This window comes from Pongo pygmaeus, chromosome 13, assembly GCF_028885625.2.
Source record: "Pongo pygmaeus isolate AG05252 chromosome 13, NHGRI_mPonPyg2-v2.0_pri, whole genome shotgun sequence".
Classification (NCBI taxonomy): Eukaryota; Metazoa; Chordata; class Mammalia; order Primates; family Hominidae; genus Pongo; species Pongo pygmaeus.
The window spans coordinates 126210824-126225971 of record NC_072386.2 but is presented as its reverse complement, the minus strand read 5'-3'; the positions used below and the strand labels follow the sequence as shown (position 1 = coordinate 126225971).

General features: G+C 56.4%; 1 protein-coding gene across 7 annotated transcripts; it reads right to left on the bottom strand.

Annotated features, from left to right (window-relative positions):
- Window positions 1–4960: 4960 nt before the first annotated feature.
- On the bottom strand, window positions 4961–14313 carry PPP1R26 (protein phosphatase 1 regulatory subunit 26). Of its 7 annotated transcripts, XM_063650044.1 has the most exons (5): window positions 13354–13485; window positions 11555–11671; window positions 11051–11183; window positions 9794–9927; window positions 4961–9427 (listed from the first exon to the last, which is right to left on the bottom strand). In XM_063650044.1, the coding sequence occupies exon 5, from the start codon at window positions 9363–9365 to the stop codon at window positions 5721–5723; it is 3645 nt and encodes a 1214-aa protein (XP_063506114.1). In that variant the 5' UTR covers window positions 9366–9427; window positions 9794–9927; window positions 11051–11183; window positions 11555–11671; window positions 13354–13485; the 3' UTR covers window positions 4961–5720. The 7 variants fall into 7 exon arrangements, with proteins under 7 accessions (XP_063506114.1, XP_063506112.1, XP_054357816.2 ...); XM_063650042.1 differs by lacking the exons at window positions 11555–11671; window positions 13354–13485 and adding an exon at window positions 14189–14313; XM_054501841.2 differs by lacking the exons at window positions 11555–11671; window positions 13354–13485 and adding an exon at window positions 13885–14013 and having other exon boundaries at window positions 11042–11183.
- Between the last annotated feature and the right edge of the window lie 835 nt (window positions 14314–15148).

The following is a 15148-nucleotide window of genomic DNA, read 5'->3' as shown; positions in this document are numbered from 1 at the left end:
GGGGTGTTGTGGGGCGTGCCTGTCATTCCAGCTACTCGGGAGGCAGAGGCAGGGGAAGTGCTTGAACCTGGGAGGCGGAGATTGCAGTGAGCTGAGATCACGCCACTGCACTCCAGCTCAGGAGACAGAGCAAGATTCTGTCTCAAAAAAAAAAAAAAAAAAAAAAAAAGCATTCCTTCCTCCACAGACGATTTTGAAAAATATCAGGGTAAGATACAGCCATCAGGCCAAATGACTGGGTTTATTTCCCCGCCAGCCTAGGACTGTTGAACACCTGCACTGCTGTAGCAAGATCGCTTCATCCAGGCAAAGTCACACCTGATGAAACCACTTCACTCGGATAACACCCCCAAGTCTAGCGGAGGCGCTGTCGGGGCCAGGCTGGGAGTATCAACGAACAGCAACAGGTGCCTCCCTCCTGCGGGCTTCACGGGCTCAATTCTGGCATCTCAGTTGGGCGCCGAGTGCTTTAGTTGGTCGTGTCTAATAAAATGTTATTTCTGTACAGCTGCTAATGAGCTGATGGAAAGTTAGACTCCATTCATTTATTCTAAATAGAGTAAGCATCTGGAAAGATGAAAAACCCCAATACCTCTGAATTGTGAGCCTGCCTGTCTCCCATGCCCAGGCCCGGGCGTGTGCCCGCTGCTCCGTTTCTCGGCATCTCGCAGTGTTCTAAGGGCTTTGGCATTGTCACCTTGCCCGATCTTCACACCTGGGGCCTCCCTCTCAGATAGGAAACAGAGCTTCATGGAAGGCTGCGAGCAGGCCTCGCTGGAGCCCGCCTTGGGGACATCCTGGAGGCGCGAGGCCATCGGCACTAGAGCCGCAGATTCAGTCCTAACCTACTACGCATTTGTGAGTCATACAGAACTCCAGGGATCACAAATCTGGAGACCTTCATCTTTGGAACAGATTTCCAAACTGAAATCTTCACATGCTGAGAAAAATCAAGTCCACTGATCTAACTGAATGCTAAACGGGTGTGTTTTCTGTTTGGGATTAAAACATACAGAACAGAGGGTTGCAAAATGAAAAGAAAATGGCACCCATCTGTACTGTGTTCTTTCAAAATCTCAGAATTACAGGGAAGGTGACGGAAACACAGGGTAACATCAGTTTGCAGAGATATTTGAAAAAAAAAAAAAAGGACACAGCCATTTCTGAAACCCTCTCTCTTCACTCCACAGAGCAGTCTTTGCTTTGTTTAGCCTTTTTATTCCACTCAGAAATTAAAAGCTAAGGCTGGGCACGATGGCTCATGCCTGTAATCCCAGACTTTTGGAGGCTGACGTGGGCGGATCGCCTGAGACCAGAAGTTTGAGACCAGTCTGGCCAACATGGCGAAACCCTGTGTCTACTAAAAATACAAAAATTAGCCAGGAATGGTGGTGCACACCTGTAATCCCAGCTACTCAGGAGGTTGAGGCAGGAGAATTGCTTGAACCCGGGAGGTGGAGGCTGCAGTGAGCCAAGACACCACTGCACTCCAGCTTGGGCGACAGAGTGAGACCCCATCTTCAAAAAAAAAAAAGAAATTCATGTCACTTTACTAATCACTGAATTTTGCTGCTGGGTTGGTTTAAAACCAGCCACTTCTTAAACGTACATTTTCATTTATATTTCCGTATTTTTCATCAGTAACCTTTATCTTTTCATTATAGTCAATATTAGAATGGTTTCTACTATGTAGTAAAATATCTTGACATTGAAAAAAAAATCTCTTACATTTAGTACACAAAATACCAGAAACCTCAAAGATTTTGCAAATAATGTGATCTGTCCCCCACCCTCCCCAACAGCCACGCCCGGGAATAAACCTGGTTGTGATTTGCGATATGGACTGTGGGCTTTGTGCTGTTCCCCACGCCCCTTTAAACAGGTCCTTTCATTCATTTTGAGGGAGGGGGGATCTAGGGGGCAATGCCTTTTACATGTTTATATGAGCAGACAAGGTGCTAATAATTACATGTACTGCTTGATTTTCCAAAGCAAATATATCTCAAGCTGGGAAAACCTGCCGTCTGACCTTCAGATTCTGAGCGACAGATAAATTAAAGGGGACTCTTCCCTAAAGGAAGCTTCTCCCCCTATATGGGGATGTGGGTGGAGAATATCAGACATGACCCGCCAGAGCTTTTTCCTTTTCCCATCCTCGTTCCCCAACATCAGGCTGACTCATCCCAGAGGACGAGAAACCTTAAAACCTGGCCTCTCCCGATTCTTTGTATTGGATGAAATGGACCCTGGCCCTACTCCCTGGGAAGAGAGAGGGGCTCTTGGGACATGACTCACCTCTAGGTCCTAATAATTACAGACTTACAAAGAGCTTAACTTACTGACACACCGTCCACCGGAGACTCCTACAGGGCGGGCACACATCTACTTATTCCCACAGAGGCTCCGGGCCTGTATTCATGGGATGCAGCCGCGTCGTCACACCCGTATCTGCGGAGGTGCTGGGAGACAGGCTGCCAACACAGGGGTGGAGGTGCTGGGAGACAGGCTGCCAACACAGAGGTGGGCATCCCTCCTGTGTGGCTCCTGGCTGCCCCAACTGCAGCCGCCTCCCATACAGGAAAACCCGCTGGCAGGTGTGGATGAACCTTGGATCTTGGCCTCTTCTCTAAAACAAACAGGGCAGTGCAGGGGTGAAGAAGCAACACTTTCAGGTCACATGGCCCGTGGGCAATTCCAGGGAATTCGTTTGTGAAGAGAAAGAAGCCACCAACGGACTCATCTCCAGCTGAGTCTCAAAGCACCAGTGACTCCTGAAAGCAGGACAAGAGGAGCTCCAAGGGCAACTGTGATCGGCAGAACAAAGGTGGGAGAAAGGCCCCTCGTGCTCCAGGGAAGACTGGCATGGATCGCCTGTTTTAACCCCATCAGGAGGGCCGTTTGGTCGGTGTTTAAGCAAGCCACTGTTTGTCACAGCAAAGCCTGACCCCAAGGGCCTTGGTGAGGAGCTCTGAATTGGGGACATCTTGTGCAGTTTTGAGTCCACCCCACTGGGGTGACCCCTGCGACGACACAGCACCTCTTTACAAAAACTGAAAATGGACCAAAATGTTCCACAAAGAAATGCAGGTTCCTGGAACATTCTTAGTGAGTGATTAACCCATGGTGACTGTAAGCCAATTGGCAACTGCTCTGCACATGGATAGTGGATGCCCTACACACATGTACGGGCAGAACACGCTAACTAGAGCTGGTGACCGTGTGTTACAGATGCCATGTCCCTGAACCTCAGGAAGTCTTCTTTCTGGGGCAGCAGCAGCTCTGACCTGCACTGCTATGTGGCGTGTCGGCAGAGGACATGGGAACGTCAGGGAAAGTGTAAAGGGTCCGGGGTTTGGGGAAGAGATGAGACAAGCGACCCTAGGGTGGGCATGGGGGCAGGAGTGGGACGGGGGCAGGAGTGGGAGAGGCTCAGTGCTACGTGCACTGTGGCTGTGGCTCCACCCCTGGCAGGCCCAGGACAAGGGGGTTGGTTTCCAGCCAACATCCCCACAGGCACTATTTAGAGATATAAATAAGGCCGGGCGTGGTGGCTCACGCCTGTAATCCCAGCACTTTGGGAGGTCCGAGGCAGGCAGATCACCTGAGGTCAGGGGTTTGAGACTAGCCTGAACAACACGGTGAAACCCCTCTCTACTAAAAATCCAAAAATTAGCTGGGTGAGGTGACTCATGCCTGTAGTCCCAGCTACTCGGGAGGCTAAGGCACAAGAATCACTTGAACCCGGGAAGTGGAGGTTACATGAGCCAAGATTGAGCCACTGCATTCTAGCCTGGGGGACAGAGTGAGACACCGTCTCAAAAAAAGAAAAAGAAAAAAAAAAGCAATATAAATAAAAGAGCATGGATTACATCGAACTGTTTCTCCTGGAAGCACTTAAGTGAAGCAATATGCCACAACGAAGATATCACACACAAAAGACGGGGCTGGACAGGAACGGCAACCACAGGGACCCTCATCACAGCTTCTGACCCAGCAGATGTTGTAACTGTGGATGGCAGGAGGCACATGCCTGCATCTGGATACAAGAGTGAATTCTTGCTAAAATCCAGGGGTGTACAGTGTGTAGACAAGTCACTCGCATGTTCGAATACCAACAAGATTCAGTTCCAAAGAAACCCTGCATGGCAGCTAAGCCACGAGGCTGACCTGGGAAGCTCCAGTGACTCATAAAAGTTTGCTGGACAATTACAGTGTAAATGTTACGGCCCATCAATGCCCGGCACTGCTTCTGTCTCTGTAGTAGCCACGGACACTGTGGTGGCCTCAGAGCAGAAGGCACAGAATACCAGGGCAGCATCACAGGGCACCAACACCAAGGACCTGAGGCTGCCGCCTTTAACCACGCCACAGTGCAGGAGAGGACCCTGTACATTCTGCCCTGGGAGGCACCCATAGAAAGCCACCCCAAGGGATGACCTTGGTGTTCGGGCACACCTCTGACGGGGCTCCTGTTTCTTGAGGGCAGGTATGGAGAACGCTTCTCCCCAGGACTGGGTTTTGCACATCATCTCCGCCCTGGGTGTCTAGGGACCAAAGTTCTAAGCAGTGCTTATTGGTGTGTGCAAGAAAAGAAATTTGTTTTGTTTTTTGAGATGGAGTTTCACTCTTGTCACCCAGGCTGGAGTGCAATGGCACGATCTCAGCTCACTGCCACCTCTGCCTCTTGGGTTCAAGCGATTCTCCTGTCTCGGCCTCCCAAGTAGCTGGGATTACAGGCATCTGCCACCATGCCTGGCTAATTTTTGTAGTCTTAGTAGAGACGAGGTTTTGCCATGTTGGCCAGGCTGGTCTCGAACTCCTGATCTCAGGTGATCCACCCGCCTCAGCCTCCCAAAGTTCTGGGATTACAGGTGTAAGTCACTGTGCCCAGCCGGAGAAAAGGAAATTTTAAATGCACATGTGTTATCTTTAAGAACCATGATTTAAAAAGAACAGTAACTCCATATAAAAAGAGGTTTATTTTGATGTTAGAATCATCTAGTGATTGAACAAGATTGGACATGAACCCACCCAGGCCCAGGGCTGGGCTGCAGAGCAGCTGCCGCTGACATCTGTGTGGATTTCACATGCAACAGGGAGCAGTCACGTGCTCGCTGGCCATTGTGCTTCGAAACGTCTTTCCAATGGATGGCTGTGATTGCAGTTTTCAGATGTGCTCTGGCCTTCAAGGACGTAGGGCCGAGGGGGTGTCCTCTGTATAAAAAGTGCTGTCCTGGGAGCTTCCCAATGGACATCTTGGGGCATCTGAGCGATTCCCAGGGAGGGCAGCTCGGCCTTCCTCAGGCTACCACTGCAGCCACTGCCGGCCACTCTCACCAGCAATCAACCAAAAAGCATCAGAGTCTCTGTGAACCTGGCTGTGATGATAAGAACCAAATGTTTTCTAATCTAAGACTTGTATGCGGAACACAGAAAACTGCAGTTAGGAACACCCTACAAAATTGAACAACAGTATTTTCCAAAAATATTTTTTACATCACTTTAAATAATTTACAAAAAGCTACAAAAATCATATTTACCAGGACACGTCTGTTAAATAAAAGTTTCATGTTGGTGTACATATATACAGGGCTATGTATAATAGACTGTTCCCCTCCTTGCAACCACAGAACCATCACACACACGCACGGCTACAAGCACAGCTACGCCGCTTTCCACGAATGCACGGAACCCAGGACGCGAACCCACAGCTCGAGGGCTTAGACCTTCACTACTGAGCTGCCGCCACTGTCCTCCGTGGAGGTGTCGCTGAAGTCACTGGCGTCACTGCCCAAGGCGTCCTGCTCCTGGTCATCCCTGTTGATGGCCCTTCGTCGATACCTCAGGTCTAAAATGCTTTCCTCCGAGCCCGAGCTCCTCCTGTCGTGCAAACTCAGCCCTGTCTGTGCCTTCCTGCTTGGCCAAGGGCCGCCGTCCTTCTTTGCCAGCAAGTGTGGGCTTCCAAAGACAGGGCTGGGTCCGGCCTGGGCCTCCCTGAAGGCCGAGAAGGAGGGGCCCTGCAGAGGCAGCCCCAGGTGGGGGCTGAAGAGGCCAGCCTGCCTGCCCCCCCAGGAGACACCCTTTCCAAAGTGGAAGAGCTGGGTGGACAGCAGCGGCGAGAAGCCCGCAAGGGGCAGGCTGGGCAGGCCCCGGGCAGGGCCCTCGGACCCCTTGTCTCTCTCGCTCCCGACACCCCCCCTCCACACTGCATCTCTGCCTTCGGAGCGCAGCACCCACGGGCTGGGCAGCCGACTCTGGTGGGCGAAGTCGCTCCAGGGCGGTGCGCGGTCGGCCTGGGCTGCAGCGTCCCTCTCAGCTCCCGGGCTGGGGGTCAGGAAGCTCGGGCTCCCGCAGCCCATGTGAAAGGTTCCTCTGGCACCTCCTGCCTCAGTGCCCACTGTAGCACAGCTGGGCAGCTGACCAAAAGCACTTCTGGCAGCAGGCTCAGCCCCTCGTGGGCTCTGGTCTTTGTGAATGTAAACATTTCTCCTGCTCACTGAGAGCCCCTTGGCGGAGACACCGCCACTGTTGCTCCTGGGCGGCGCCGGATCCCCTCGGGCAGGAGCAGCAGGGAGCCCCTTCCCGCCCTGGCTGAACAGACCGGCTGTGCCCTGTGCTCCTGCGCTCTCTGTGCCTCGAAGCCCTTCAGCCAGATGTGGGACCCCTCTGGCCCTCTGGCTCCGCGTGCACACGCCAGGCGGTGGGGCCGGCTCCTTCCTGCACAGCACCTCTGGCCTGGCTGGGCCCCCTGTCCCAAGAGCGGTGGGGCCCTCTGCCTGAACTTCTGAACTGCTCACTGACTCCTTGGCCTTTTCCGCCAAAAACTTCCTAATCTCCAGTTCGATGCTATCGTCGCTGTCCACTGAACTGCTGTCATCAGACAGGGAGCCGGGGCTGGGAGCTGGGCCATGGGACTCCCTGGGGAATGGATTCTCTTCGGAGGCAGAGGTGGAAGCGGAGGCAGAGGCGGGTCTCCTCACCCGGAAGGCCAGGGCTGTGTCCTGGCTCCCGGCGCCCTCCTGCTTCGTCCTGTCTGCCGTGCCGCCAAAGACACTGGGGGGTTTCTTCCCGGGACCCTCGCCACTGTCTCTCTTGGACTTGGAGAGGCAGCTCTTCAGCACTGGCGGGCCTCTGTCTTTCCAGTCTCTCCGGAGCCCGCCCAGCTGCTCCAAGAAGTGTGTCTGAGCCGTGCTGAACCTCACCTTCTTCCTGCACGCAGCCCTGGGCTCCCTGCACCTCTTCTTGAGCTTTCGCTTGGACCTTAACAAGTCCTTGATGGCTGTGTCCAGGTCCTCGTCACTGTCCAGGGAGCTGCTTTTGTCTTCGGAGCTCTCCTTCTCGTCTAGGTGCCTCGCCTCGTCTGTCTTACTCTGGCCCTGTGACATGCGAGTGTCACCAGGCCCCCTGGCGGTGCCCTCCCCTCCCGGGGCCTCGCTGGCTTTGCCCTGGATGGGCAGGTCTCGCCCCTCATGGCCGGGCTCAGCTCTCCCCTGGCTGTGGTCGGCATCCTGGCCACCGTCTTTCACCACCTCCCGCGTTTTCTTGGGCGTGGATGGCCTCACACGGCCACCACCTCTACGTTTCCTTTTGCAGCCCAGCAGTGGGTCCGGTGTTTTAGAGAGAGGGGCCTTGTGGCTGCCGGTCTGGCTGTTGAGGCCAGGCGGCAAGAGTGGACCCTGGGCAGCCTGCGGGCAGCTCTCACCTCTGGCCAGCAAACTCCCTGACTGCGCCTTGAGGGCCAAAAACGTCCGGATTTCCTGCTCAATGCTGTCATCGCTGTCCACGGAGCTACTGTCGCCGTCAGAGCGGGAAGGCACGTTCGGGGAGTAGAAGAGTGGGCTTGCGGACAGGGACCCGTCACTGCCCTCCACAGGGGCCGGCAGGATCGTCTTGGAGATGTCCAGGATTGCTTCTGCGCACATCAGCTCAGCAGACGTGTCTGCCCGGCACGAGGACCGTTCCACAAACTCACTCCTGGAAGCAGGGCTCGCTGGAGGTGGAGCTTTGGTTTCCTTCAGCAGCTTGGGGGAATGGTCAGTGTCCAGGCCCCCTGTACCAGGGTCCGTGGTCTTAGTGGCCACTGGCTTCTTCTTGCTGGGTGTTTTCCTGTGGGTCTCGGGCAAGGCACTTTTTGTGGCGCTGCTTGTGCTGTGTGCGGGAGGGTCAGGCGCTCTCTCCTCTCGGAACTGGACCCTCTGGGGCGGGTCCCCGTCGGCCTCCTTGCGTGTTTTCTGCAGCTGGTACAGCTGGATGGCCTCCTCAATGCCGTCGTCGCTGCTGGAGTCGGACGCCTCGGGCGCCTGTGCTGCGCTCGTGACTCGCTTTCCCCTCCTTGCGGCGCTGGTGCTCCTTTTGATCCCACCTTTATTCTGTGCTGCTTCTGAAGGGCGGCAGGGGGTTGCTGGCTTTGTGCCGCCCTCGTTCTCCTGCGTGGTTGTGACCTTGGACCTGAGGCTTCTGGGCTGCACGTTCATCTTCACTGACCGGGGAGGTTTGCGGAAGGCGAACTCCTTCTGGACGCCCATCAGGCCTTGCCGATGCACCACCTTCATAGGCGGCTCTTGGTGGGATTTCGAGAGTGACTTGGCCGAATTTTCATTTGTGTCCGGTTTCTTCTCCACTGACCCATCACATTTTTGGGTCTCATGCTGTCTCTTCTCATTCAGAAACTGTTCTATTTCCGCCCTGATGCTCTGCTCGAAGGAATCATCGCTGCTCACACTGACCGGGGAAGCGGAGCCCTGGTCCTCGCTGGATCCCACCTGGCTGCCAGGGCCACCACCTGATCCAGATACAAGTTTTGGGGGACACAGGGCAGTCGGGGCACTGCCGTGAGCCGGTTCCGGCTTACATCTACTGCCTCCGCCTGCGGCCCTGGAAGGCTGGGAGGCGCCTGGCTGGGCCCCGCCGGCCCCAGGCTGTGCGGCTCCACTCTTTGCCTTCAGGTACTCCTGGATGGCCTCCTCAATGTCCCTGTCCACGGAATCATCACTGTCTGAATCTAGCACCAACGGGCCAAAGTCTGCAGTTTCCTCCTCCCCCATGGGGTCAAAGTCAGCAACGAGACCACAGGCAGCTGATGCAGGTGGCTCCTTGTGCACGGTGGGCTTGGCAGCCGGCTTGGCGTCGTGGCATCCCTCTGCCCTGTGGCCCCTCTGCGCAGCGCGCTCATCGCTGGTGCCCCGAGCAGCCCCGTCGCGCTGCAGAGTGCTGATGAGCATCTGCACCCGGGCGCTCACCGACGCGCTCTCCACGCCCTCGTCAGCCTCCGAGAAGCACCTGGGGAACCTACAGCTCCCTGGCGGGCCAAAGGCCTCCCATTTGGACTGGAGAGCAACCACTGGAGAAGCGTTCATGAGAAACATTCTAGCAGACGGGGAGGGACGCGCAGAGGGGCGATGCTTTATTTCTCTACCGGCTTCACATCCTGGGCGGAAAGAAAGCACATGGGCATGATGCAGCTAAGAACAGCGATAGCTGCCAATACCAAGCGAGGCCCCAGAGGAACAGCATGTCGGGCTCACAGAGTGGAGACAGTTGGGTGGAGCCCAACGTCCAGCTAGCTGGGTGTCCTTGTGCGACTTACTCATGCTCCTGGGGCCTCGGATTCCTCAGCTGGGAAAGGAACAATTTACCTGCTCCAGCCCGGGGCTGCTGGGAAGATTCAGTAAGAAAATGTTTCCAACCACCCTCCATGGTGCCTCCCGGGGCACGCACGGTCATCACCTCCCCGCTCTTCCCTTCTCACTCCAGGCTTCCACCTTCTCTGTAAGAGGGGAGAAGTTTTATTTACCTCGAAAGGTTGGCAGGCGGTACCCATGAGACAACGTCTGCAAATGCTTCTTTGCAGGTTAAAAAGGACGACTATAAACCCAGGATCCGCACACTGTCATGCGTAGGTTCATTCTTGACCCAACCAACAAGCTCCTGGAACAGAAAGTTGTATGATGTGAGCCAAAAATTATTTCCCCAAACATCTTGAAGGGCTGCTTTTACTAAACCCTCTCTGTGTTAAATGTCAAATGTAAATCTGCCAGGTGGTCTCATGGAACTGTATTGTTATTCTTAGCTAAGTAGCACAGAAGTCACCCTGAACACAGTGATGTTCCCCTTCTCATCCTGCGCTTCCAGATTTCAGACCAAAGGTGGCTGCCTCAGCACAAGTGCTGGGCTGAGCTTGGTAAACTTTGAAGACCTGCTCACGAAAGGCCTGGGGATTGCCACCGCAGGGAGGACGCTCAGGTGGATGGCAGTCACTTAGAACAATACCAGAGATACTGCACAGCTATTCATTCTTAACACATTGCTCTGATACCCACCTGCCTACTCCAAAATTGGAGTGCAAGGTGGTTCCTATGCAAGCGAGCCCCCAGGGCTTATGGACACTGAACTCTCCCCTTGGCTCAGAGGCTATGGCTGCCCTCAGGACCTCAGCAGTGGGCAAAAACCGGCCAGTATGTTTTGCCTCTGTTATGGATTCTTCTTTACCAGGAGCTTTCTCTGTTTAACCAGGCGCTTCCTTCCTGACAAGCACATAATTGGGTATTTACATGCCATCAACTTTTCACAAAAACGTGAGGCTGCGGCCAGGTGTGGTGGCTCACGCCTGTAATCCAGCACTTTGGAAGGCCGAGGCGGGTGGATCACCTGAGGTCAGGAGCTGGAGATCAGCCTGACCAATATAGTGAAACTCCATCTCCACTAAAAAAATACAAAAATTAGCCGGGCATGGTGACGACTGCCTGTAATCCCAGCTACTCGGGAGGCTGAGGCAGGAGAAATGCTCGAACCCAGGAGGTAGAGTTTGCAGTGAGCTGAGATCGCGCCAGTGCACTCCAGCCTGGGCGACAGAATGAGACTCCATCTCAAAAAAAAAAAAAAAAAAGAAAGAAAGAAAAAGAAACAAAAGGTGAGGTTGGCCACCTACACACAGGTGAGCCCAAAAGGGGTAACCAGCAATTAACCAGGGGGTGAGCAGATTCAGAAGTCATTTGCTAGCACCAATTTGTGCCTACAAGGGAAACTAAAATACAAGAATTACTTAAATTACTTGAAATTCTCTGAGTCCAGGTTGACTGTGATGAAACGGCAGCCAGTGTTCCCACACGGCCCAGAGATCGGGTCCTCATCACTCCACTTACACACCGAGGCATCCTCTCTGTGCTTTTTCAATAGACTTTTGACTACCAGAATCAAAGAGAATCAGAGGCATCTAATTACAGGCTGAAGCTACAGTTCATAATTTTTTTTTTTTTTGGAAAGAAATATCATTAACTTAAGGGCTCAAAATTAACTTTGAAGGAACTTACTCTAAGACATTTAACCACAAGTATATTTACTTACTCTAAGACATTTAACCACAAGTAAATACACAAATATATTTAACTTAATGTATTAAGACAAATACATGGAACCACAAGTAATGTATAGCTATCCTGGACAGCAGATCTGATGCTGGCTGAAGTGATGGGGATGGGGCACGTATGTGACGTTATCTGCTGGTTCTCAAATTCTGGCCACCCACTGCAGCCCATGACATCCCCCATAAAGTCACCTTCTGGAGAGATTCCCCACTGACACAGAGCACTGGGGGACCAACAATGCGGGAGGGGCTCTTTTACTGGCTAGCAGACCCACGCCTGCCTTACTGTAGGTGTTATTCAAATTGCCTCTGCAAAATGACATAAATGACAAAACATTTGCATTAGCCTTGGGCTGAGGAGAGTCTAAATTAAGACCATTAACTCCTTAAACAGCAATACTACTTTAAGAATACTACCTTAAATACTACCTTAAGAAAACGGGCCCAAGTCAGTGTCTTTACATTGGATGACAAGATGGGGGAGGGGAGTTTTCCTGGGGAAATACTCTGCTCTCCACTAGCCATGTTTACAGCTTCTGACTGATTGCAGAGAGGGCCTGGACACCTAGTGAACAGTTTTCTAAGTTGTCAAATCACCTAGTTCAAGAATGGTATTAAAAAATCTGGCCAGGTGCAGTGGCTGATGCCTGTAATCCCAGCACTTTGGGAGGCTGAGGCAGGTGGATCACCTGAGGTCAGGAGTTTGAGACCAGCCTGGCCAATATGGTGAAACCTCTCCTCTGCTAAAAATACAAAAAATTAGCTGGGCGTGGTGGCCTGTGCCTGTAGTCCCAACTACTGGGAAGGCTGAGACAGGAGAATTGCTTGAACCCAGGAGGCAGAGGTTGCAGTGAGCCGAGATCGCGCCACTGCACTCCAGCCTAGGACACAGAATGAGACTCTGCCTCCAAAAAAAAAAAAAAAAAAATCAAGGGGGGTCATCTCCCCAGGATAGCTTGTGGCTTTAACACATTATGCGAGATGAATCATTCTTGAAAAGCCCCCTGGGTCGGGGATGGTGGCTCACGCCTGTAATCCCAGCACTTTGGGAGGCGGAGGCAGGTGGATCACTTGAGGCCAGGAGTTCGAGACCAGCCTGGCCAACATGGCGGAAGCCCATCTCTACTAAAAATACATAAATTAGCTGGGCGTGGGAGCCCACGTCTGTAGTTCCAGCTACTCCAGGGGCTGAGGCATGAGAATCGCTTGAACCAGGGAGGCGGAGATTACAGTGAGCCGAAATCAGCCATTGCACTCCAGCCTGGGCGACAGAGCGAGACTCTGGCTCCAAAAAAAAAAAAAAAAAAAAAACAAGAAAAGCCCCCAATCAGTCCTTAGAGATAGGTGTGAGCCCAAGCCAGAGGTGCAGGCTTTGTCAAACTGCTGCCTCAGGATACGGTCTTCAGGGTGGCTGTGGGGACACCCAGCACCTGCACCCAAAGCCACACGGTGTCAGATTTTAGGAAGCGGTGGAGAACACTCGGGTACCTTCTCGGTCCAGACATCAACCTTCTGGAGAGAACCAAAGCACCCACACTGGGCCTCGCCATCCTAACAGTCTGCCCACCTGTGAGAAACGCCCCCAAATACTCTACATTTCTCGGTTGGTCGAAAAGCAGCTCAGCGAGCGGTCTTACCTCCCAGGTGGGGTTTTCCCCCAGGGTAGGGAGGCCAGGGTCTGCTGGCCAGGGAGGGGAGCCCCGGTGCAGGAGCGGGCGGGGCAGCAGGAGGGCCCGCTCCAGCCACCCAGAAGTGGGCGTGGGCTAGAATTCAGCTCCCAGCCTTCCAGGAGCTGCAATTTTACAACCTCACTACAAGCGTCCCCCAGCAAAGCTGCACCGCCATTTCCTGTGCTTGGGAACTGGAGGCAAGGTGAGCCCCTCCCCGCTGCCCCCGCCCGACCTCCCCCGACTCCCAAGCTCGGGCTACTCACGGCCTGCGGGCTGGGCAGGGTCCCCCACGGGAGCTCCCCTCCCCGAGGGCGCGCTCACCCTAGCCGCTCGGATCGGCGACCTGGTCCTCGGCCCGGCGGGAGGGAACGCCTCCCAGGGAAGAGGCCGGGCCTCCAAGCAGGTCTGCACCCCCGGAGTTATGTTTCTGGGATCCGAGGACTCGCGAGCTTGGGGCCCGGGAGAGCGGCCACCCTCCCGGAAGCTCCGCCTGGCGCAGGGCGTGAACCGCAGTCTCCAGGCCGGCCGGGCCGCGGCCATTCTCGGAGCGCAGCGGCCGTCCCGGGCCGGGCCCAAGCTCCCCACCGCGGGCCCTCACCTGCGCCTCACCTGGGGCTCCAGGAGCGCGGGGCGCGCGGACCGAGAGTCACACGGAGGCCACAGCCAGGATCCCCGCCCGGGGAACGGAGCAGCCCTGGCGCCGATCCCCGTCCGCCTGCCCCGGGGAGCCCCCGCCGCCCGCCCGCCGCGGCCTGCACGGCGCGCCGGCCCCGGCCTGGCTGGCCCTCCTGTCCCCGGCCCCCCAGCTTCCCAGCCCCCGAGCCCCCCGACCCCGGCCCTGCACCCGCTCACCTCGGCCCGTCCCCCGCCGCCCGCCGCACGGACCCCGCCTGCGCCCGCGTCCCACGTCCCGGGGGAGGCGGCGGGCCGGGGGCGGGCCGGAGGCTGTAGGGCCAGCGCGCTCCGCCCTCGGCCGGGGCGCGGGGAGGGGGCGCAGGGGCGTCCGGCCGGGCCCCCCACCTCCCCGCCTCCCCGCGCGCCGCCGCTGCCGCCGCCCCGCGCCCGGGCCGCGCCGTGGGAAGCGCGGGAGGGGAGGGGCGGGGCGGGGCGGGGGGCGGGGCGAACCCCCCCAAGTCGCCCCCTCCCCGCGACCTACCGGGCGGTGGCGGCGGCGGCCGCACTCCGGAAGCCGTGCCCGTGGCTGGGCATCATGGGAATGGCACGACCGAGTTCCGGGGGAGGCGCGCGGCCCGGCCGGACCCCCGCCCGCGAGAGCGCGCCCACCTGCCGCCGCGCCCGCGCCCCGGGGACGCCCCCGCCCCGCCCCGCCCCACCCGGTTCGGACGCGGCCCCCTCCGCGGGGGTGCGGGGCGAAGGCGCTTGGGCCGGGCCGAGCCCCGTGCTGCCCGCCTCCCGTGCCGCGGCCACCTCCGGGGGGCGCGCAGGGGGCGCGGGGTCGCCGGGAAGTTCTGGGCGCGGGGGGCGTGGCCGTGGGAAAGCGCTCGGGGCCGCGGGGAGGGAGCGTGCGGGGCCCCGGCCGCCAACCGAGTTCCTCCCCGAAGTTCACGCGGGGCTCCGGGCTGAGACCGGCCTGCCCGCCCCTCCAGCCCCACAGCCTTGGGCTGGGGTCGGGGGCGGCCCCCGCGTGTCCCCGCGGCTGCCCCACCCGAGCTTGCGGCGCGGAGCGGAGGCACGACCTGCCCGGGGTGGCGGCTCCTCGAGCACACCTGCCGCCAGGTTCGGGGGAGGGAACAGTTTCTAGGAACTGCCACGGACCTTGAGGCCGCTGCTGTTTCTGCTTCTGCTGTGCACTGACCATGTGACCTTGAAAGTCTTTCCAGTTTTGTTTTATAAAACGTCCAGGGTGTGTGCCCGAGGCTGGCGGTGGCCCGGTTGTGCTCAGCATCCCCGGGTGGCGGGGAACGGGCAGACCCGACTGGATCCTCCCTCAGCGCCCACTCGTGGAAGGGGCAGATGGTGGGCAGGGCACCGCGCTGCTTCTGTAAGGCTCCCTGGGCCCTGATCCACACGTGTCTGGGAGATGAATTTGTGGGTTCGGTTTCTGTCTAGAAAGTGTCAGAGATTTGATATGATCAAAATCAGAGACTTGCCTTGG